The 25213-nt window shown below is 37.0% G+C and overlaps 1 protein-coding gene, 1 long non-coding RNA gene and 1 pseudogene across 7 annotated transcripts in view; 1 reads left to right on the forward strand and 2 right to left on the reverse strand.

Annotated features, from left to right (window-relative positions):
- The window catches only part of LOC306800781 (ankyrin repeat domain-containing protein 26-like), a 397491-nt pseudogene extending 384742 nt beyond the window's left edge, over nt 1-12749 (forward strand). Inside the window, exons 6-13 of the transcript XR_013777937.1 lie at nt 929-957; nt 4401-4609; nt 6269-6302; nt 6455-6593; nt 7016-7224; nt 9916-10099; nt 10474-10619; nt 11796-12749. The product of XR_013777937.1 is annotated as an ankyrin repeat domain-containing protein 26-like (transcript). The remainder of the gene's footprint in view (nt 1-928; nt 958-4400; nt 4610-6268; nt 6303-6454; nt 6594-7015; nt 7225-9915; nt 10100-10473; nt 10620-11795) is intronic.
- Nucleotides 12750-13391: 642 nt separating this feature from the next.
- On the reverse strand, nt 13392-18663 carry LOC306800936. The gene is made up of 2 exons (XR_013773947.1): nt 15601-18663; nt 13392-15569 (listed from the first exon to the last, which is right to left on the reverse strand). It is a non-coding gene; the product is annotated as an uncharacterized lncRNA (long non-coding RNA).
- A 1241-nt stretch (nt 18664-19904) lies between these two features.
- The window catches only part of FGD4 (FYVE, RhoGEF and PH domain containing 4), a 98791-nt gene continuing 93482 nt past the window's right edge, over nt 19905-25213 (reverse strand). For all 5 annotated transcript variants that reach the window (XM_079303440.1, XM_079303439.1, XM_079303443.1 and 2 more), the window contains 3 exons: nt 22201-22357; nt 20986-21124; nt 19905-20119 (listed from right to left, as the gene is read on the reverse strand). In XM_079303440.1, the coding sequence (XP_079159566.1) occupies nt 19998-20119; nt 20986-21124; nt 22201-22357 (418 nt within the window). In that variant the 3' untranslated portion in view covers nt 19905-19997. The remainder of the gene's footprint in view (nt 20120-20985; nt 21125-22200; nt 22358-25213) is intronic.

Below are 25213 nucleotides of genomic sequence, written 5' to 3' on the forward strand. Positions count from 1 at the left end.
CGTCCAGGAGTTTCAAATGTAGTTGTTAACTGTTTGTTATGGAATTCTGCTTAGAAAAGAGTTCTACTAAGACAAGTTTAGGATCAGTGTGAAAAGATAGTAAAAGGTGGTTATAGTAATCTTTCTAAGGTCTTTCCACAGTGCTGGACCACCATGTTTACTGAAACTGAATGCTGTTTGTTTTTTAATGTTGGTTTGAGGTTTTTTTAAACATTAAAAAATGTATTTGAATACAAAATCTTTGCCATGGAGGCATTCTTAAAAATTGTAAGTATTCTTTCATATGCTTACTTAGCGAGAGGACTCAAACTATAAGATGATTTAAGCTGAGAATTGGATAAGTGTAGGTGGGATTGTGTGGGTTTGGAAATTATTTGGTGTTTTAAAAAATGCTTGGAACTATGTTATAAATGCAGATGAAAACCAAACGTTAATTTCTGCTGTTCCCCTGCCAGCTAAACCACAACAATCTGATGAACTCTGGCTTGATTTTACCTTGTTAGACATATAGGAGGTTTCTGTGTCTGCACCCATGTTTCCTTAGCTCCATGCTGTTTTATGATCATTTGTTACAGCAGACCAGCTTTGGCTTTTGAAATAATCCTTTTAGAAAGCAGGATTCAGCTCCTCAACAGGACCAAATGTTTTAATCTTGTTCTGTTAGCAAGCATGACCTTACTGCTTAACCTATATTGTCCTAGTTCTGTGATAATTATTTTTTAAATTCAAAGGGCATGGTGAGAAGTATGCATTGTTCTTTTCTTGTATGCTATGACACATGCTGCATGGTGAGGTAAATGGAATTGTAGTCTTGATGAAATAATGCTTGTGGCTAATACTTAGTTGTAGAAACTGCTGATGTTGAATGGAGTGAAAGGTGCCCACAATTTTAAAAAATGACGTTTCTCAAAATATTTTTCTCTTTTAGGTGTTATGGAGAAACCTAGCAATTCACAGGTAAGCATGTGTTCCTGTCAGACTGAGTACTTACTTGGCTCTTTAAATAGTTTCTAGTTACTTTGAATTTGATGTTTTATCATTGAATTGTCTTCCATAGCTGAAGACTCCCATATCTGCTTTGAAAATGCATGAAACTTCTCCTAAAAAAAGGCAGCAGAAATCAGGTAATACTTGCATTAAGTGGTTCTGGGTTTAGCTTCATAATCTTTTAGGAGTATTTAATAAGGCATCTGTTTTATGTTTTGCAGATCTATTGCAGGAATTTGGTTTAGAAGATGTGGAGGATATTGAAGGTATTCATGACCATCTCTGTCGTGTTCTTTCATGGACAGACACATTGTAATTGCAAATCTTTTCCTCATTTTAAATTATTCATCAAATTATTGCATGTTGTAACAAGGTGTTCTAGAAAAGGAAGGACTATTGGAATATGCACCTGTACACGTTTGCTGCCTCCTGTCATCTGCTCTTCCATGGTGTTGGCTTCCTCCAGCATCCATGTTGTCATCTGCCCTTTTCAGGCAGTCCTGAAGATGGAAGAACATTGTTGCCTTGTGTCTTTTCTGCCTTTTCCCTTGTTCTGTGCCAGTTACACAGGAATTCCAAGACTGATTAAGCACTATGTGAAATAGATCTTAGGGGCTCCAAAGATCCTAAATCTTACTTGAAGACTGAGACTTGAAACTCAGCATAGCTGCTGTTGAAAACTTCTCTGATGGGCAAGACTAAATAGTTGCTTTTGATTACAGCAGTCTTGGTGGTGATAACTTGGGACACTCTCTGCAGTAATTTCTGTGATACTCCCTACAAATGTTCCTTGACCACCAGCACATCTGTCTGTTTTTACTGCTGGCTGGAGCTTTCATCTGCTCCAGCAAATGGCTTGGTGTTGGGACATCTACAAGCATGAGTAAAGTCTAAAGCTGCTCTTGTTGAAAAGCAGTGAGAAGGGAAAAATGCCTGTGTTCCTTGTAGAACGTTATTCTTAGATAATCTCTAATTATTGCTGTTATTATTGTGTTTAGTATTTATCAGACCGTCTGAAATGCATCAGAGTTACCAAGAGATCATCATAACAGCCCTGTGAAATAAGTGCAGTCAATCCACTAATGACTGTTGCATGTTGTGAAATGCCTTGTGCTGAAATACCCAACAATCAAATCTACAAAAAACCTCAGAAATTTTACCCAGCAGTGAGGTGGGAGGAAAAGGTTGTTACTTCACACTGTGTAGCTTGGGGACAGAATTGACTTCTGGAGATCTTTATGACTGACTGAGGTGCTCAGAGTCCAGTTCAAACAAACAAACAAACAAAAAAGTTGTAACTCTGAGTTTTTATCAAATGTTAAGAACCCTTCAAGGAATGAAAGTTTGCAAAAGGACTCACCTAAAGCAGAAAATGCCAAGTGAGGTTGTGGCCTTTTGTATTTTTATGATGATACCTACCTATTTTTCTCTGTCTTGCACATTTTTCTTGTGGGAAGGATATCATGTCTCCTTTAGCAGTGAAACTTCCTGTATAGAAGGGCTATTGTTTGGAATCCATGGCATTATGGAGCAAGACAGGAGGTGCAGAGTTATAAGGCTGTACAGCCTCCATCTCTTGTTTTTTAGATTCCCCACTTGAGTTGCTAAGATTTGTTTCTTTCTGAAAACTTGTCACTTGAAAGTGTACAACATGTTTTCTGCAAGAACAATGTCAGTGAGGTGCTGCTTCTAGATTGTATCTGGGATTATCTGGAGTCCACTTTTCTGGGGTAGCAGAGATTGAGGGTGGCTGCCAGAGTGAGTGATACTGGGAAGTTTTTGACCTGCTCATATTATATGGAAATTCTGAGAGATGGAAGAGTGGAATCTGGTTTTCAACAGTATGAGCCAAGTGTTCAGATTGTGGATTGTTTCTGAGCATTACAGAACTCTGTCTTTCAGTTCCCATCTCTGTCTTCTGCAAGAGATTAAGTAGCAGTTTGAAATACTCAGTCCAGATCCATGTCTAGAGACAGATTTGTTTCATAGAGTGAAGCTGGGATCTAAAAATATTTCAAAGCTGTGATTTTTTTTCATGATTTTTTGTGCACTGCATGCATGCACACAGGGAAACCACAGTTGCTGGAGCCATGTAACTAGTTACTGTATGGCACACAGCATTTCAAAGAGAGAGATTGGGATAATGCACCTTTAAGAAACAGGATTGGTTGATTTGTGACCACTTAGAGTGGTTTTCAGCAGATTTCCTTTACATGCCCTGTATGAGAGAAATGTACACAGATGCATCTCTTGTTTGTTTTATGGTAATTTTTGTATTTAAGACCTCACAGATTCTTTGGTGAAGAATTGAAGAGTTCTCACATTATTTCATCTCCTGTGACACAATCACTGATAAGTTAGAAAGCCAGGGTGAATTTGGGGACACTAAACTTCAACTGGGTGGAAAAGCATCTAAAATGGAAATTGTACTTTCAGTTCTTGCTGATCATAATAGCTTAAAGGCAAATGTAGAAGATAGCTGGAATAGAGATGAAGAAATGGCATGAACAGTGTTGATAACAGAAAGGTGTTGCTGGAAAAGGAGAGAAAAAGAAAATGCCTACTATGGAAACAGAAGAGAATGATAATGGAAGTAGTAAAAATGCAAAGTCCTGCTTACTCCCAGAGACATAGCTTAAAATCAAGTATTCATCATTAAATGAAGATGCTTTGTGCAAACTAGTTCTTTTTTTTGAATGAAAATGCAATCTTTAGGAATAGAATGAGTAGTGGACAGTTGCCTTTTCCCCCTTTTTCAGAAAACACAGAATGCACTATTTTTCCATTTTAACAATATGTGGCACTCAGGTCCAGTGTAAGAAGTTATCACTTCATTGACAAAAAAAGTACACAATTAAATCAGTTTTGGTTCTGAAGCAAAGAATAAAAATAGCTTCTGAACAGGGTCTTGACTGAACTTTCCATTTGCTGTGATTTCTCCATGGTGTGTCTTCATTGCCCTTCACTTGAATTCCTGCTTGCTGTGAGTGGAGCTGTTTCTGTGTATTTGGAACCTTCTTCCCTGCTGCCCTACCTACCCTGCATGAGGGAAGCAGTAACCAAACACATTTCCACTTGATTTTTTAAATTTCTGTTTTTATGACTGGCATTGTGCAGTCCTTCTAACTCTTTAATCCATCAGTAATGCTTTTACATTTTTGTTGTTCATCTTTTAAGATACTCTGTTGTTTTCTTTCTAAAGACTATACTCCTGTTACATCACAGAATCATGAGTGAATTTGAAGTATTTTCAATGACAATACACTTTGTATTGTCATTTTTGTGAAAATACTTGTCTATAAATATTTTTCATTTTACACTTTCTCAGAGGTAAATTCTGAATTATTCAATCTTTGATAGTGTGCTTCTCTTTTATGGAAATACTGATTAATACTTGAAACTTAACTTTGTAGGTTGAGAAGGAAAAAAGCAAAGAAAGCTGTTTCAATATGCAGACAGTGGCTAAAGAGGAAAATGTTGATAAATTAAACACACCACCCGGAAGCATTACTAATCAGCAAATGAAAGGAAAGCTTACACTAAGGAAGAATGACTGTTTAAAAATGGAGGATGAAAACACTACAGAAGAGAAAGTCATCAAGAATTTTTCACCTGAGGAGAGGTCAGAAATTATTAAAATGCCAATGAAAGTATAAACTGAAGTCATCCTCTCTAATTCTGATTTGTGGGATTGCTTAAGTATCCTTTAGGTTTTCTAATATTGAAAAGTTTGAAGCAGTTTCTTTAATGTTGAAAGCAATACAGAGTAGTCCACTGCTTCAGAAACATTTAAGAGAAATATTTTATTTTTTTTTTTAGGAAGAAGGAAAATATATTACCAAATGAATCTCAAAAATTTGAAGAAGGCATTGATACTTTTATGAAATCCTAAGCAGGAGTGATTTTCTGTCTGTCCTTCAGAAGAATCTCTGCTCCTAATACTTCCTCTAATGTGGATATAAGTTGCTGCCTGAATCTAGTTCAGATTCCACATTTCCCCCCCTCGTTACTAGGGTAAGGTTTTTTAAATACTTTTAAATATTCCACAATTCTTGGAGTTTAGTCTGTTTTATCAGAGATGTTTTTTGCCTCAGTTGCTTCTGGAATCATCTTAATTACGTCTGTTTCAAAGAAATGCTTTCTGTGATGTTATTCAATTGGTAATTTTTTTAATCTTTCTGTTTAACGTAGTGAATTTGCCCTGAATCATGATGTTGCAAAGAAAAATAAAGGGCAGACTTTAAAGCAGAAGGCTAATCAGCAGATGAGCTCTTCAGTGGGAATAATTTTCAAATACCAGATGATAGCACTTCCAGTGAAACATCTCAAGAGGAAGGAAGGTACTGAATATAAGGAATGTTAGAACTAAGACTTACTTAATGACAAAAATTGACCTAAAGCTAAAGGTAAAGTTTTTGGTAAACCTGATATGCACCCTGGTTCCTTCATCTGGCAAAATCACCTGATGCCTTTTGTGTTCCAAAACACATCTTTATTGCTTAATGTGCTTTGAACATCTTAGCCAAGCTCGTTATAAAGACAATGTGCACAAGTGCTGTAAAATTACCTGAGTGTCAGTGTATATGTAAACATGTATTTTATATTTTTTAAAAGGGAGAGGAGAGACTTTTACTGGAACAAAGATGCTATTTCATCACATACATCTTAGGGTTAGAGTTTTTCCTTTTTATTTTTTTTCTTCAGCTGTATGTCCTCTTGACTTCTTGCCTACCTCAGACTTAACTGTAGGGGGAAAATGAGAAACAGAAATTGTTGACAGGTTACAAGCTCTGTTTGGCAGTAGCTAAAACACTGCTGTGTTGTCAACACTGTTTTGGTCAGAAACCTAACACACAGCATTGTGTGGGCTGCTCTGAAGAAAATTAACTCCATTCCAGTCAGCCTAAGTACACTAGAGAATCCAAAATTACAGTTCTTTGACCTGTAAGGGAAAGAGTCTAAATACTGGAGAGAACTAAACCTCTAGTGTTAAACAGGGAATGCACATAGCTGTGTATCTGTATATCTCCATGTCTGTAGCTGTATGATTCCTATCACTTTGGGTGAGCAGTTATTTCAACTATTTGCTTAATGTCTTGTGAAAAAAATCATCTTCCAACACTGATGATATTTTTTTCCAGTATTCACCTGAATCTAAAAAAATTCTTGTATTAAATTTTATTTTAATTCCCTACTGAAATTAGATTTTCAAAACAACTTTAGATATTGTTCTTAATGCAAGATAAACATTCCCAAACTGAAATACATTTCTGTTTTCCAGACAGCCAGCAGAAACAGCAAGTGAAAGGAATAAGGTACTGTAAAATTAGTTTCTGATAAATAGTTTTATCAGCTTTTAATCACTCAGTTGGGATCTATCAGATATGGACTGTGTCTGAAAGAATGAGTCATTTATGCATCTGTACTATTACACAGTTGTGTACAGAAAATACTGTATGGTTTGTAGGTCTGCATACAAATGGATGTAACTGATGACCTTGATTTAACTCATTCACCTGACACAACATTGGAGGATGTGAAACTACCAACATCCACCTGCAGAGAGGCTGTGTTGCTCTTGGAGCAGCTTACTGTGGATCATACAGGTATCTTCTAAAGTCACTTTTTCCTCAGATGTTGCAAGTTTCTCTTTTAAAACACGTTGTCTTTGTGTGCACCCCTAGGTATCTTGGTTCATTTATATTTAAGTTAACACCTTCCCACCACCCCCTTTCACTGACCTATGTGTACACAGAGCAGCTGTTTTTCCTATTTGTTTCCTTTGCCTGAATGGTGGTTTTGTCTTCTCCTGAATACATTTTTCTGAGGTGACACTAGCACTGAGCTGGAAGGCTCAGCTGTGCCCTGCAGTGGGTCCATTGTCACTGTCTGGCATGGTGCAACCCCTGGCCTCTTCTCACAGAGAACTCCCACTACCTAAACTTTATCACCTACACCAAATCAAATAATTTACACATAGAAAGTATTTATGCATATGTGCATCTTTGTCTTTTCTATCTCAAAATAGGTTCTGCTATTTTACTGAAAATTCAAAACATGCTTCTTAAATATGACTAAATAATAGAGCATGAAGAAATCGGTATGCAGCGGTCTCGAGAGAAGTAAGAAAGTTGGAAAGTGAAAAGGAAAAATCAAGACAGCAGAAGAGACTCAAGATTTGAAATCAGTTTTGGCTTGTCAAGAAGTGGAAAGGAAGAGTGATATCCAAAGCCTTAAGTATGTAATCTTGTGTTCTGATAATGTGTTACCTTGTCAGTGTTAATGTGCCAGAAGGTGCTGATGATACACATGGGATGGATGAGAAGCTTGTAGTCTTTTGATTTTCTGTGTTTTGAATCCCATGGGCAAGTTATGCTATAAAGGGAAAATAAAAAACACCTGTATATTAGAGCCATCTGGGATCCTCTGGATGTTTTCACTTTTTTTTTAATAACAAGAGAAGAGAACAAGAGAGTTTGTATCAGAAAATGAGATTCACGAGAGAGGTGATAGAGGTGAGATGTGTTTTTGTCTTTGCAGTTTCTGTTGATGTTTATTAAAAATCCAGGTGACTCTGACAGAGTTCTAAACTCAGAAGTGTTTAGAGAAGCACAGAGTACTTATTTGCTTGCATGTTTGTTTATTTGAAAAGTCCAGTTCAGGGTTTCCCCATTCTCTGTAATCCTGAGCTAGACTTGGATGATGTGAGGTTTTTAACCACTGTTACATCACTTCAGACAGGAATAGCTGGTACACAGCATAGGAAGTTGAGCAAGAGCAAATGCAGAGCCTTGCACTTGGGATGGAATATCCTCTTGTGGTGATATCCTGGGGATAGCCTGGCCAGGGAGCTTGCTGAGAAGACCTTAGTGGTCTTGCTAGAGCAAGATGAACATGGACCAGTAGGAGCTGGCAGCTGAGAAGGCAAATGGCAGCAGATCAGGAGATGGAAAGGAGTGATGACTTGCCCCTATGAGCACTTACTGAATGTCATCCAGAGCACTGTGTCCAGTTTTTGGCCTTCTAGTACCAGGGGGATCTTAATTGATACGTGTGAGTTCAGCAGAGAACTAGCAAGCTGGTCAGGGAGCAGAAACACCAGCCCTGTGAGGGGAGACTGAGGGAATTGAACTTTGAGTTGTGCCTCCTGGTATGTGGAAGAGGATTATGAGGAAGACAGAGCCAGTCCCAGCTTTGCCTCAGTTGGACTCTAGCAGTTTATCATGGTTTAAGCCCAGCTGGCAGCTACACCCCATGCAGCTGCTCACTCACTTCCCCACGAGTGGGATGGCAAGAAGAGAATCAGGATGGTAACACTGAGAAAGCTCATGGCTTGAGATAAAGGCAGTGTAATAAGGGAATCAAAAGCCATGCACACAAGCAAAGCAAAACAAGGAATCCATTCACCACTACCCATGGACAGGCAGGTTGTTCATCCATCCCTTGGAGAGCAGGGTTCCATCACATGTAACAGTTACTTGGGAAGACAAATGCAGTCACCCTGAATATCCCCCCTTGCTCCTCCTTCTGCCCACTATATACACTGAGCATGATGTCATATGGTTTGGAAAGTCCCTTGTGTCAGCTGAGTCACCTGTCCCAGCTGTCTCCCCACCCAGAGCCCCCTCGCTGGTAGAGCAGTAGGAGAAGCAGAAAATGTCTTGTTGCTGTGCAGATGTTGCTCAGCATCTAGGAAAAAAAATCCATATTATCAACTGTTTTCAACACTAATTTGAGGACAGACCCATGTGAAGAAAACTAACTTTACCCTAGCTGCTATTTTTCAAAATTCCAAAGTATCTAACAAGTGTGAATAATTATTTTTTTCATTCTTAATAAATTGTGAAAGCAATTGCAATTTTAGCCTTACACTTCTAGAAGCTTTATTCATAGAAGTTTTATTTAATTTTGTTAAATTACCCTAAAAATTCTATGTAAATATATAAATATATTCCAGTATAAACTGTTGAAACACAAATCTTACTATCAATCTTTTGAACAATTTATTAGTGGCTGCTGCCCTGGTTTTTTTTGCAGAATTTCTAAAGAAGGTTTGCACTTGCCAGCTCTGTCCTGATGTTAATACTACTTTTTTCTTGTTACTGTTGCAAGGATATGAGAAAAAATAACTCAAAATAATTTTGAAACACGAAACTGCTTTTTTGTTTGGGTACCGTGGGCCACTTCTTACCATGTTGGTGCCTGCTGCTCTTTGTTTCAGTTAGTAAAGAAGTTACTATTCCTCAATGATTTCTCTATAGATTATCTTCAAAATCAAGTTGCTGTTGTTTCATCCAGATATAGATCCTTAGAGGTTTACAATTATTTCTAATAACATTAAACTTAAACCCTCTGCGTTTCTAAATAAGTTTTTGAAAATTGATCTCATTCCTGAGCAAATGCAAACTGTGTGCTTTTCCTAGGGTCAGCCATTGTTTAAGCCTTAGGCTTGTTAAAAATTGTTGTGTCTGTCAGAGAGGTGATGTGCTGCTTCATCAGCATTACCTGCAGCCACTGAATCCATAATATGCAGGCAATGCTCATCATGTTAAGAAAATGTATATTAATCATAGTCAAAACGTTGCTTTGACTGCTAAGACAACAAACTCCTCTTGGTCTAAGTGTCTGTAATATCAAGATGACTTCTTCAAAAGTAACAGAAATGTACACACTTCAGTATATTTACCTAGATAAACTTAAAAGTGATAAAACAGTCAATGGTTTATTTCCATATATTGTAAAACTGATGTCATGGATCATGGAATGACGTACTAATTCTTAAAAAAGTTAAAAAATAGAGTAAAAAATATAAAGACTGAAAATATTTAACGTTTTTATGGTTTGAGTTGCTTTCTGCAAGTTCATAGTGCAGAATATATAATTTATATATTAGTCCTTTAGTTTCTCAATTATACTGTTAAATCCCAGGTTTCCTTTGAAACAAGAGGAAGAAAAGAGGCTCAGAGCAGAAACACTCTATGAGAAAATAAGAGAAAAACTCAGTAGGAAAGAAGAGCAATATTGTAAAGAGATGGAGGAGAAACAGCAACTTGAGTTACAATCCAGGAATTCAGAAATGGACTCAGTAACACTGAGAAAGCTCCTCAAACAGGTATATTAGATAATGATCATTTCTGCTTCTTTGTAATTGGTGTTGTATTCCAGTATTCCTAAAGAGGAGGTAGGACTTTGTTCCTGGAAGAGGCATTGGATCACTATTGCCAGAATTTTCAAACAGCTGCTTTCCAAGTAGTCTGTTCTCTTTTTTCTGTTTGTATTTGAAAGCTTGACTTTGAGTTATTTTTTTCAATTTCTACAAAGCATTCTGTATTTCTTCTTAATTTTTCAGAAGAAAATTCAAATTTATAGATGGATTATTGTAGCTGTGGAAATCAAAAATATTTGCAAAACTAAAAGGGAGAGTAGGACAATATTGCTAGCTGTGATTTTTCTGAAGGTGCAAGTAATGGAATTGTATTATTACAGGTTGAAGAGGAGTGTGCTGAAACACAGAGACACCTCTCTCAGGAAAAGAGTGCCAGAGCCCTGCAAGAAGGCATTTGAGCAACCACCTATGGAGACCAAAGCAACTAGAAGAAGAGACAAGAAGAACTGTAGGAAAAAGTTCAGATGTACACAGAATATTTTCTAATTGATTAAATGTAACCATATTTGTTATTAAGTTTTATTATAACTTAGATATTTTTCTGCTTCTTGATGGATTCTTTACAGTTTACCAGTGTAATTTTACAGTGCAAATTCCTCTCCTGTTTACCCTTTTGTCTTTAAAAGTTCTGGGAAGCAGTATCAGTGCTGTATGTAATTACACTGCAGGTACAAGTAAAAAGCTAAAAGAAAATACTCTCTACACCAAATTTTAAACTGTCTTTTTTTTATTTCCTTGACATTTTATCATGACTTTTTAAGGTATCTCACAGTGAAACAGCCAGTTACCTACATCCAGACTGGCCAGGAAGGAAGTTGTTTGACACTCTGTGTTCCCATTACTTGGGGTTTTTACATTACTTATTCCCTTATCAAACTCAAAGTATGAAGTTCTTTCCCACCACCACATATTAAAGTTTTATGAAGAAAGATCAGCAGTGATTTAAACTCTCAATACTAATTAGAATAATTGAAGGAGAATAAGCAATCATAAATGCTATTAAATAAAAAAGTCTTGAAAAGTTTACTGAATGTACTAAGAATCTGAAATTCTTGGAAGAATTGTTTGTTCTTGGCTGTGCTTCCCAATAATTACAGGGTGAATATGTTTACATGGAAAAAAATTTGTCTACTAAACAGGCACTATGAAAGACTCATGCATTCCAGGGATGGTTCACCTGTATAGCAAACCCTCAGTGATGCTAAAAAAAGTGTTAAGAAGACATTTAAAAAAGAAAATAGCCTTTTTAGCCTGGTGAGCAGAGATTTTTACCAGATTGGTAACACAGCTAAAGTAATGCAAAAGGGAATATTTTAAAGGCATGCACTCACAAGAAAGCACTGTCATTTTATAATATAATACTTTGAAGCTGAAATATTTAAAATTATTTTATTATACGGTTTCTAGTTTATGGGGAAAAAAAGCATTATGCATTTGGCATGTCTATTTATGGATATGTTACACTTTGATTCTGTGCCTGCATTGGACACGTGAAGTGGTTCTGACGTCTTACCTGAAATTTTACTCTCATCTTTGAAGTCATGTTGCAGTGTTAGAAATGTTAAAATCCAGTTTAGTGCTGAAGTGATTTCTGTAGATTTATTTCCCACCCTGATATTTATTCATGTGTCCTGTCATTCAGGAATCCAACACTGAGAGTAAAAGGATCTGTTGCAGAAAACTCAGTTCCTGCAAGATGAGATTGCCATGCTAAGACTAGAACTTGATCAAATAAGACTTGGGCACCAGGAGGAAGAAGGAAAATATTTAAAGGAAAATGAGACTTTTTGAAAGAAAAAAATGAAGATCTCCAAAAAGAACTTAAGCTGAATGAGGAGTTCTTAACACAAACAGATTTTCAGTACAGTGGACAACTGAACTTACTAAAGACAGAATCTGCAATGCTAACTTCCAAACTTGAGCAGACAAAAGAAAGCAAAGACAGACTAGAGACAGAATTGAATCATTTCGTTCCTGCTTGAACGTCACCAGTCATCAAAAAGTGATGTGGAGCAAACATTTCAGAGGGAACGTGGTGAATGGCTTCACTTGCAAGACAAGCTCCATCATGACCTCTCAGATGTGTGAGAAGCCAACAAGAGCTTGTCCCAGCAGCTGAGTAAAGCTGAAAGCAAAGCTAACAGTCTAGAAAGGGAGTTTCATCACTTAAACACTCAGAGAAAAACCACTGTTTTTAGAAATGGCACAGGAAGAATGGAGTCAAACGCAGTGTCAGGCAGAGGAATGTGACCATGCTCGACAGCCTGAGAAAGACCAAGGCAACAAACTTGCAATAAAGCAGGAATCCATGCAGGAGCCACTAGCCCAGCTCCAGAGTGAAACCCTTTTGCTCTGTCAGCAGCTGGAAGATCTGCAGAACAAGGGGATGATCAAAGAAAAAGTAGTGAATGATGTGCAAGATCGCTTTAATGATATTTTCAACACACTCAGAGCTGGTACTGAAAAGCAAGTTTACCCAGTGGAAGAGAGAAACAAGGGATTAAATGCCAAGTGTGTTGATTTAAGAGAACAAGTCTTCAAATACGAGACTGCCAAAATAGAGAGAGAGGTGAAATACAGACTTAGAGCAATTTAAAGTTTTCCAGTTTTTGAAATTATTTTGTTTCTAAAGTGGATTATTTTAAGCCATAGGCATGGGACCAGATGATGATGATTTATTCTGGTTTGTTGTGTTTCCCTTGAAACTGTGGTAAGGTTTTGGTGAATGGGATGTTACTGCTCGGATCCAGCAGAGAGCAGAGCAAAGGCACCAAGTCAGCTTTGATCAGGAAAGGTGAATCTTCTCTAGAACTTCTTTCATCTCTTTTCCTTAGTCCATTTTTTGCCCTATAGAATTATTTCAGATATTTGATGGTTGTTTTTAAAGTATTGCCCTGCTGACACAAGAGTGATGTAAAAGGAAGAATGTGGAGGTTGAGAAATGAAGATGCAGATGAGTGAATTGTGTGAGATGGACTTAGATTAAGTTCTTACAGAGGAAAAACATTGTTTCTCCCTAAGTTGCTATCAAAATGGTATTATAGTGTCCAGGTGTTAATTTATGAATATTCTGGGGGCTCTAAGGATGCCTGGAAAATGCATCAGAGTAACCAAGACCTCAGCAAATTAGCTACCAGTGTCCCAAGGTCCTCATCATCACACACAAAATGAAACACAGTTTAAAGATTTAATCAGCAAAATGAACAGTAGGTGGACAAAAAAAAGAGTCAACTAGCAATACTTATTTAATGATGCTTTTATTTTACAGGATACAAATTTCTGTTCTTTTGAAGTACTGAACATGAATTAAAGTGCTTAATTTTTACAATTCTTCACCCACCTTAGGATCAAATATACATATATTACAGAAAATATGTACAATATCTTCAACTTTTTTACATTCATGTATTTCTTAACCATAAAAATGACGACTTAGATTTGCACAACTTACAAGGTCATTTGTATTTCACCTTTGTAATATTATTCACTTTATTGCAAAACAAAAACAAATTTACACTTCTTCCAATTACTATTTCTTTTAAGAAATGTTTTTGCTATTAAAATCATAAATACTTCCTTAATGAAGGGAAATTAACACGTGTAGCCTATAATTCTGATGTCAAACATTACAGCTGATACAGCTCCCACTAAAATTAATGTATTAATCTGCCTTAAGGGCTACAGAATAGAAAATACACTGGTAGAAAAAAATAATATTTCAATTGCAAACTGTTCTCTGCATGCAACAAATTTGGTTTAAAAATACCAGGACACCTAGATGCAAAAATGCTTTGATGTAGTTCCCTCTTTTCTGAATGTTTCCATCAGAAATACTTAATGAATCTACGAGGATGAACTACAAACAGAAGTAGGTTGGTGTTATGCTGTGGTTGAAAACATGTTTTATTCCAAGAAATCTCCTTGAGGATTTTGAGAAAAAACACATTCTACATGCACTTGAGCTAGGAAGAGTAAGGGGTGAAACAAAATGCCACAGTCTATTCTGGAAAGAAATTGAATCACAAGGTTTCAAAGGAAGCTGATTGAAATACCTCACTGGAATTAGCATGTTTGTGGGGGCTTTTGTGTTTGTTTTTATAGGCTGAAATAGTAAATATTCCACAATAGCAGATCTATCTCCATCATTTTCTGGAAAGCATACTCACCACAGACATTATACATTCTGTTTTGAATGCAGCACAGTGTATTTTTGGATTGTAAAATACTGCTTGAAAACAAGTCATCAGAATAATAGTCTCAAATATATAAAGACATATAAATACACACATACATATGCATATGTGTACATACACACACATATGTAATCATTAAATTAATCCTGTGATCTGTTAAAGGAAGGGGATTTCAGAAACAATCTGACGAGCAGATTAAAATCCTGTCTGAGGAACTTACATGCTTACTGCAGTGCCATGGGTCAGAGCCAGCTAGAGAAATTCCTCACACCAACAGGGCCACAGGCTAGAGCAAAAAACAGTAACCCCATGTATTTTATTTCAGATTTTAAATAACAGTACACCACAGAGACTAAAAATGATGCCCATTTTACCAAGGGATTTACCTTAAGGATAGTCAGTTTTGCCACACAATTACTTCTCTCCAATCATTTACTTTGGATATATATTTCCAGTTGTTTACCTTCACCCCTACATCAATTACCTCCATCTGAAGTTCACCTGAGCTCTGTGACTCCAGGTGAGACCTGGAATCTCAGCAGCTCCCCAAGTGGTGGAAGTTTCATCTTCCACAAGTGCCCTTATATAATGTAAGGCAGGTTCTATGTGAATTTAAATCACTGAAGGTAGAATAGCTCCAGCAGGCCGGGGCTGGTTTATAGCAGCTATAAGGAGAAAGACATTTTGTTATTGCTTAGGATTATTTCTACATGGACTGTTTCTTTCTTTATTGAAACTCTTTCCTTCAGTATAAGAAATAATTCTCTTAATTTTATTTAATCTTTCCTTGAAATGAAACGCTGATGATTTTTTATACTAGCTATGTGGTGAGGAACCCAAACAGCCTGTCAGGTGTTTCCACATCTTTCCCACTTGTTTTAATATATGTATTTTTTTCCTTCTAACTCCACTTGGAAGTCTGTGGAGCATACTTCCATAATCTCACCTAAATTTTACTTAGGTGGTAGTGTATTTACTCTGTATTTAATCAGTGCCTTGCCTTCATCCATAACTTAAAAACATGAACAATATAAATCCTCTTTTCTACAAAAGGGAGTAAGAATCCTGGAGGAGATTTATAAAGCACTTTGAGATGGTTTTGCATAAAAAGTGCTACTATATATACATGCAATTATTATTGAACTCCAGATAGAACAGAATGTTTTGTACTCTCAGTATCTATTTTGCACATATAAGTTAAATACACTTTGGAATAAACAAAACTATTCAGCATAAAGGGATTGAAATGACTACATAATATAGGTTTTATAGCAGCTCTTCAACCAAGGAGGAGTACCTGATAGCAAAAGAGAATTTATAGAGGGTCTGCAGGAATGGTGCAAACATGCAGATCTCATGATGCATTATTTTCCCATGGTAGGGGGAAAAATAAGTAATTTCAAAAAATATACTGCTGTGATCCAAAAATGTGAATAATAACATTAAATCTTATTCTGGTTGAACACACATAAAACCACTAAAATAACTTTTGATCTGCTTTAAATTGCACAGAAGAGTGATGACATTTAAAGTGAGAAACAAGCATTACTTGAACACAGGAGTTGCAAAACTTTAACAATTCAGCAGAGGCATTCACATGCATTCATGCATTATGAATGAATGCTTAGTTACAGTTTATTCCTTACACAAAGAGCTTTATGCTCACAAATTTAAGGCCTTTTTTCTTTTCCTTGAAGAATTTAAGAATTTATTTCAAATGGGGACAGCTTCTACCTTGTTAGAATGATGGTTTTAATTTCACTGCTTTCATCATAGTTCTTAAGCCACAGCAGCTGCAACTTTGTATTTGTTCCTCTGCAGTCATAATTTACAATTTAAAGTTTGGGATGCTGTTAGAAGGGCTTGTCTTGTTCTGGAGAATGAAGACAGCAGGCTGGTTCAATTTAGAAGCAATTTCTCCATCTTCTGATGTTCTTTAATATTGGTAATACATACTTTTCCCACAAAATACACACAGAACCATGTATTTGAGTGCTGAGGCATTCTGACTCAAGAGAACAATTCTGACCAAGCAATTGATTATGACAACAAGAAGTGGGTCTCACTAGGATAAATAAAATATCCTATGCTATATAGAATTTAATGGCTGAGGGCAAACGTGAGCTAACATCCAACCAAGCAACTCTGAGTGCTAACTTCATTTCAGATTGCTCTTGCCCAAATGCAGGGCTTTGTCTGGGAGATGCTGCCATTCAAGCAGCTTCAACTACTCAGTAGCACTGTAACAATAAGGCAGAAGAGAAACTGCTGATTCTAATCCCTTAACTGGAATGGGGCTTCCTACCTGGCTTAGAATTAGTTTTGCAGGAGCTTGGAAAACAGAACGTTCTACGCAGCTGACCTGCTGGAGGGCAGGAGGGCTCTGCAGTGAGATCCACACAGGCTGGATCAATGGGTCAAGCTGCTCTAAGAGGTTCAACAAGGCCAGGTGCTGGGTCCTGCTCCTGGCTTGCAGCAACCCCTGCAGCACTACAGGCTTGGAGAAGAAAGGCTGGAAAGCTGCCTGGTGGAAAAGGGCCAGGGAGTGCTGGTTTGACAGCAGCTGAACATGAACCAGTGTGTGCACAGGTGGACAAGAAGGCCAAGGGTGTCCTGGCCTGCATCAGCAGTAGTGTGCCAGCAGGATGAGGGCAGTGATGGTCCCCCTGTATTTGGCATGGGTGAGGCTGTATCTCAAATGCCATGTCAAGTTCTGGGACATGAAAGGCAGGATAAGGACATGGAAGTGCTGGAGTGGGCCCGGAGTAGGGCAACAGAAGTGGTGAAGGGTCTGGAGCACAAGCCCTGTGAGAGGTGGCTGAGGGAGCCGTGGGTGTTCAGCCTGGAGGAAAGAAGGCTCAGGAGGGACCTTGAGCACTCTTTACAACTCCCTGAAAGGTGATGGCAAGGTGGGGGCTGGTATCTTCTCCCAAGAAACAAGCAATAGGAGATGAGGAAATGGGCTCAAGTTACACCAGGGGAGTGTTAGATTGGATTTTAGAAAATATTTTGTCGCTAAAAGGGAGGTCAAGCATTGGAACAGATTGCCTAGGGAAAGGGTTGAGTCACCATCCTTCAGGTATTTATTAGGTGTGTAGATGTATTTAAAGTATCTAAGTATTTACAATGTATTTAAAAGGTGAGTAGATGTGGCACTTGGGGACATGGTTTAGTGGTGGGCTTGGCAGTGTTGGCAATGGCTGGGCTCAGTGATCTTAGAGGCCTTTTCCAACCTAATTGATTCTGCACTCATATCCCTGTATTTTCAGTAGAGCTCAGTCCTTCCTGTCTGAGGACTCCTTTAAAGCAACTGCTTCCTTTATGCTCAACACCTTGACCATGGGAAACTGTTTTAATCCATTGGGATGTGCTAAGACAACTCCATATCCCACAATTGCACTTGAGGCTCTTGTAGAAGATACCCACTCTTGGGAGATGGCCATGAAGGAGAGATAGCCACCAAGAGTTCTACTTGCTTACCTGAATGTTTCCCCACCCCTTGCCAAAGGATATGTAAGATTACATAGATTAGCTAGGGAGATCTTATATTGCCTCAGTAAAAATCCGATGGTACTCACCAACATGAATCAAAACAGGCTTGAGCTGCCCATTGCTAAAGGTAAACACAGCTGCCAGCAGAACCTAAAATCTCTAAGATAATTACAGAAGAGCTTGCCCATCAGATAAAAGTAACACTAGGGTTATATCCAGAATAATCTGGACACAGGGAGCACCCAAGGAAGAGAATTCAGAACTGCCAAGCACCAAGTCAGCTGGAGAGTTAGTACTCTACCATACTGTGTCCTGATCATTGTTAACACTGGTGTAAAGCTCTGGAATCTAAAGGCTATGGTTATGGATCTGGGCAGGTGAGAGCAAAATCCATCCCACTAACTTTAAATTACATGACTTCTTATGAAGGAATGATGGACACTACACGCTCATACGTGCTTGATGCTACAAACAGATATCAATCCCTTCCTAAATGCACAAATGAGTTGGGTTTTATTTCCGTAGAGTGTTGCAGAAAGAGTAAAGCAGGAGTAGGAGGTCAGTGGACAGTTTGTTTGGCAAACTCATTATAATAAACCCAACAATTTAAATCTGTCATGTTATTAACAAAACTGAACCTGAGCTCTTCAGCTTGACATGATTTAAAATACAGATTGCAGATTTATTGAGAAGCAAGACTCCTGAATGTTCTTATGACAAGCTGATTGTAGAAGTTACATATATTCCTTCCTTTAAGGGTTTCAAAAAGGAAAGATAGCAATGATTTTCATTTATAGTCAATCACTACTTCTGAGTTTGCCATATTTCATTAATCATATTAGAGTAAAATTTGCACGTCATTTGCCTCTATGCATCAAAACTTTAATAGGAATGGAAGTTCATAAGGAACTTAATATTGTAAAGCCAGGGAGTCCTTATACCCAGAAGCAAAAACCAACTAATGTTAGTTCATAGCATTTCAGATTTGTGAGCTCAGACTTCATACTAAATTTTTATAAACTAGGCTCCACTTGAAAACAATCATCCTTGAAGATTGTTGTCATAAATAAGCATAACAATGCCTAATCTTCTACAAAAATTAAATAACTTAAGTTCAAAATGTTCTTTTGCTCCAATGGCCATAATAGCAAAACCACACATTCCCAGAAGGTTACTAGAATCTGTTGCTTTTCTCAAACCACATACTGCATTTGAGCAACAGACTACTGCACTCTTAAAAGTGAACAGTGATAGGACACTGAAGAAAAGTGACTACTTGTTTAAACACAACTGAAATTCATTTGTCCATTGCATGCCACTTACATTACTGCTGATTTTTTGATGCATAAAAGTATCAAGATCATAAAGTGTCATCTATTAAAACAAATCACTGAACAGTATTTTTCAATTTAGGACTGTGTTTAATTTCAAATAGAAAACATGCTTTTTTTAAAATAAATTATTCACTAGTAAGAACCAGTATCATGAAATCAAAGCAACAATCAAGTACTGTACATATTAATACTGTACATATATTATATATAATTTTCTCATATTTCAGGTATTTATTTCCAGATTGAAAATCACTAGATTGTTTCCTTGATAAACTGAAACTGCAAAAGCCAATATACCTGTGAAAGCAATTTGCATTACTTGAATTAAAAAGATACTATTGAATACAACATATGTACAGAAGTGTGGAAATCAATCTATGGACTACATACATCAAACCTAACTGTCCCTGCATATTTAAGTACACATGTATTTTGACAATGTGGAGGTATATCTTTTATCCTGTTGCAAGTCCTAACATGTAAGTAGGAAGCATCATTTCTTTCCCAAAACACCTCACGTTTCAATTAAGATCCTATCATCCCAGCCCAACCAGGCAGAGAAACAGGAACTGCTCTTTACAAACATTATCCTGCACTCACAGAAACAAATTAAACAAGGCTAAGAGTTGGGTGCAGTATCAGTGATTTGAGCCAGGAGAAGAACTAACTCTGTTGCATTTTCCACTTGAGAGAATTTGTTGCAATGACAGATTTTGCCTATCATTTCCAGGAGCTGTAGAAATACATTAAGTAGGAACAACCACTTTGACCCAAGAAACCAATTCTTGCCATTTTAGGGAAGATTTGCAATTCACTCTCCTAGCTTCACCAAATATTGAAATATAATATAATATATGAAAAGCGATCAGGGAAACAAGGATCATTTACCATTTTTCTTATTGCACTATTCGAGTGACTTGCTGCAGTGGATATAATTTCCAAGGATTCTAGACAGAAGAAAAAGGAAATAAGTAAAACCAAAAAGCTGCACTTTTACTTATTTACGCCCTACATAGGGGAAAAAATGGGGGGCACAGTGGCAATTCTACAAAAATGTTTGTTGGTTTTTTGTAAATTACAAAGCACAATAAATTTCTTCAGTTAGCAATAAAAAGCAAACAAGGTAAAGTGGAAGGTCTAAAAAAGTCAGCCTCCAACTAGGAATTATGGAAAGACCAGAAGAGAATTATTACTGTAGCACTTCAGCACTTTGAATCACATTTTTCTGTGACAAGAACAGTCATGGTTCTCTCCCTTCTTTTCTCCATGTTGCTTTCCCTCTAGTGCAGAAAGTCAAACTGTATTTTTTCAGTTGAAACAACTCATCTTACAAATGTTTACTGTAAAGTCACTAAAAAAACAAGTATTTTAAAGTGTGTTGTGCTTTTCCCTGCAGAAGCTTAAAATTACAGTAAGTCTAACTTCTAACTTTTTTGGGGTTTTTTTACAAATAACAGTCACACATTCCAAATGTGCATAAAGCAAACCAAAATGCCAACACAAAAAAAAATTAAAATTAAAAAGCCACCACAAGCCCTGATCATCTGCAAAGCAAACAAATCAAAATCTGTGTGCTATTCCAAAACCAAAGTAAAACTTATGTGCTCCAGGAGAATACTAAAGGCTTTATGGTTTTTGCATTAACTTCAATTCAAACTTTTCTTTTTTCAAGGAATGCTATGATTCCATTGAAGAAATCCCATCATTCTTTTAATGGGTAATTCTTCACTTGATTTTCCTGAAAATATCTTTCATTTGCAGTATCCTCTTACTAATACCTTATTATCTCCTTTAATGGCCAGAAGATATTTACTTTCAGCATCTTTCCAGTCTAGGGAATCCTGAGGCAATTTCCTTAGGTAGTCCTTTAGAAGCATCTCGTAGCGTGGAATGCATTGGACTGGTTCTAGCATGTGATGTTGCAATGTCAAATTTCCACACACTTTTTCCTTCTAAAAAATTGTAAACATATTTCAATGAAGCAGGCAAAAATGTCATTACAATACCATAAAATAAAAGTTATGGTTGATGAAACATAAACAATGTATTTTGAAACATGCATGATAGATCTTCTGAAAGAATATTGAACTATTTTACAGATATCAGAAAATTTTCACAAAAAATAAGTGTAAAAACTTTTCTAAGTATTTGACAGTCTTACTAAAAAAAAGTCTTACCCAAAGAATCCTTTAAACTCCAGTGTATTTTAAAATAGGTTTGTAATAACAGACAAGAGAAATACTTCTGAATTGATAAGAACAGCTCATGACTACATATTATAAACAATCATTTAAATGAGCTACAGAGGTGTGTATTACCTATCTGAGGAGGGAATGCTTTCTTGGAGTATCATTCACAATATCAACTCCCTCAACAGTGTCCCTCACTCATATCTTAATATGTATATTCATTTCTGTAATCTTAGATGCAATTAGATTATAAAAACAAAAATCACATTAAAACATAGATTGTTTTCTTCCCTGGCTTACAACCACAAGATCCCAGAGAGCAGTAAAATTCAAGTAGAAATATTTCATCCTATTTCTAAGTGTTCAGACTGCAGCAGGACACACACCTGCCAGTTCCCAGAGACACCCACAGGGAGCACCAGAGGTTGTGAAAGGAGCCTCTGGAAAAGACTGACATTCCTGGGCTCCCCAGCTTTCTGTGCTCAGCACTACTGAGAGCAAACACAGCATTGCTGGATGCACTGCAGGATCTAGAGTTGCACTGCCTTTTCACTTTATCCTAAAATGATATTTAAAACAAAATGCACTATTGTTTTAGTCTTCAGATGTTCCAGCTTTTACAATTTGCTCCTCTATTTTGCAGGAGAATAAAACTGGATTTTTGTGGGTGGGTTGTGCACATGTGCAGGAAGGAGAAGGGAAAAATGCAGCATGAAGTGGATAAAAACAGCTGCCTTCATTCTATTTGGTATTTAGCTTTCTCTTTGATCCTTCTTTGCATCCACAAACCTATGCATTTTTATATATTACTTGAGGGCATAGATTATTCTCCCCATTACCTGTATGTCTTGAATAATGAATTTGAACTGAGGTGACCGTTCAGTCCATGTTCTCACCAGTTCCGTTGCATTATCGAAATTCTTCACGTACTCGCCGTACATCTTGAGGAAAGGAGCCAACTTTTGCAGAATGTCTCCAATCCTAGGGGTGGTAGTCCTGCAAAGTAAGAGGGTGGAATCTCAGAGCAAACAGGAAAGAAAAAAAGTCACCCAAGGTTATAAAAAGTTTCAAGTGTTTAACACAGAATCCTTCTATTTGGGATTGCCTCATACGGAGTTCCAACATAAGCATTTAATCTGAATTCACATAGAAGGTGTTTGTATTCCTTTTGATGATGGATAAGCACCACAGGTCATGCAGAGGACTAAAATAAGACAAGCTGGAAATTGAAGACATGAAAAATTTTATTTACAAAACATAACCTAATTTATTTTATCTGCAGTTCCTTAAAATGACATTATCTTCTTTCAACCATAATTTAATTCCTAAAATAACTTACCTGTGGTTTGGTTTGAAGTCTAAACCCATTCTGTACAGCTTCTACTCTGTGCCTAGTACAAACATATGTATTAAGTTTTTTTTATTATTATAAATATTTATGTAAGGAAACATATGAAGTAAAGATAATCCCTTGGATTCTAGTTATTTGTGAGAACTTTGCCACATTTTTCCCAGTTCCTGATGGTGTTTTCAGATAAAATAGAATAGTAATGGATGGAGAGACTGAGAGAAGCTGCATTCCCAAGGCCCACAAAAATGTGAAGCAGTGCACAAGCATCTCCAAGTAATTCAATAGGAAGCACATTTTATGTCTCACTTCAGGGACAGACTCAGAAACTCAGTATCTCCGTGTGGATTTCTGAAAGTCTGAAATAATTGTTCCCACAGAGGTCTAAAGTGAAAAAATGTGCTGCAATTACTTCTGCAGCCCACTCCAACATTTCTGTAAGAAATTCAAACACCATTTTTCTAAGAGAAAAGCTGTGCAGAACAGAAGAGTTATACTTGAATAGTGAATCTTGCAGGACTGTCAGAAAACTGGTCCAGCTCCAGCTGCATCTGCAGGGCAGAGAGTTCCTGTGTAACACCTGGCAGAGGACTGGGCTGCTGCTGGGGCTGCCAATGAGGGGACAAGACAGGTGGAGAGTTGGTCTCTGAAATCATTCTTATGTGATTCCCAAGTGTCTGGCTACTGGTCATCCTTGGGTACAGAAGACTCAGGGTATTTCATTATTTTGTTGGATAACCTAGTGAAAAGTGTCCCTGCCCATGAAAGGGAGTTGCAATTAGATGATCTTTAAGGTCTGCTCCAAGCCAAACCATTCAATGATTCTATGGCATGGGATCACTGTTATGCTCTGTTGCAAACTTTCCATGGGAAATACATTGCAGCAATGCTGTTTCCAGTGTTTTCAAGCCATATGTTGCAAGAGATGTTCAGCTCCAGCTGTTGCTCAACTCATTCAAAATGCAGCTACCAGACAATTTCACTTTCACTTGTTAAATTTAGATTAACACTGCCTTTTCTTCTAAAAAATAAGAATTTGCTTTTGATCTGCTTTTCCGTTACAAAACCATGCGTTTTTACTCTTAGATTTCAATTTATACCATAACCCAAGGAAAGAATCAGAAATTTTTATCCAGCTTTTTTTTTTTTTGCTGGAAAATAAAGAAGCATATCAAGCTACCCATAGAAGATACTGAATTTCTTGTGTCTAATGAGAGGATCTGCTGACAAGACTGTACATGGCAGAAGCTATTGTGCCAGACAATTTCAGAGACCAGTGATAGGGAAAGAAAATTATCCCAGATTTTTCTCTCAGCAATGATCAGAAAAAGCTGTCTTCAACTGCACCCTTTTTTCTAACTCCTCCCAAAAGGACAATGTTTCAAGGCCATTAAACAGGCTATCTCAGGTACTGTACAAAGGTTGTTTTCACACAATGTGAAAAGACAATATCCTTGCAATGCACTTTATTAGCTCTACACCAAGAGCCAAAGCTTATCTGCAAAAGCACTTTTCAACCTTTGAAGCTATACAATTATATATACAATAGCAGTGAGTAGTTTGGCGTTTTGCAAATATGTTAAGGCAAGCCATATTCCCTTCTCCATTAAGTGTCTAGAGCAGAATTTTAAGATTACATCATGAATTTCATTGCAAATTACATAGCACTGACTGGCATAATGTGGTGTGAGCTGTTTTTTAAACATCTAAACTTCACTTCTCATGAACATGCACTCTAGTGTAATCCAGGCATTCATATTTCCAATCAGAATTTTTCAACTTTTGTTACAAGAAATGGGTAGGTTTGGCTTACTCAAGTAATGCTGTGGGGAACATGAAGTGTTAGCTTTCTTCTGTTTCACAGTGCTTACATTTGATTTACTTCCTTGCATTATCAACTACACAGAGGTACCATGTGTTTGTGCATGGTAAATATTCCATTTTCAAGAATCACCACCTAAAGGGGAATCATCTTACAGAATCGGAAGATGTCTAAAGCATCACTGTATGGTCTAAGATTTTCATATATATACCAAAAACAAATTTTTGTTTCTTCTCATTTTTTGTGTGTTTTTTGACAATAAAGGAATTATTATGATACTGTAACTGGAAATTATGTACGGACATACACTTCAATTCATCATAATAAATTCTAGATAACATAGAATATAGGAGCCAAACAAGTGCTGAGGTGAAATAACTGGATGAAATTTTGTTTGTAATTTCTCATTAAATGAGATTCTCCTTTTTCCCAAGGAAGGTAGAGAAGGCAATGGTCTGAAACCTTTTCTTTCTTTCCATTAAATAGAAGAGACCAAAAATGCATGGCTATGTTTTAATATGTCCAAAATCACACACACACACACACACCCTCCCTCCCAAAGCAGGATAAAAATGCTACATCTGTACATAATTATTACACAGTATATTTACACCTGTTCTAACGTTGTTGGCCCCAAATAGAGGACAAGAAAAGCTGAGGGGAAAATGGCCCTAAAATATAT

This window comes from Erithacus rubecula (genome assembly GCF_903797595.1).
Source record: "Erithacus rubecula genome assembly, chromosome: 4".
In the NCBI taxonomy this organism is placed as follows: domain Eukaryota; kingdom Metazoa; phylum Chordata; class Aves; order Passeriformes; family Muscicapidae; genus Erithacus; species Erithacus rubecula.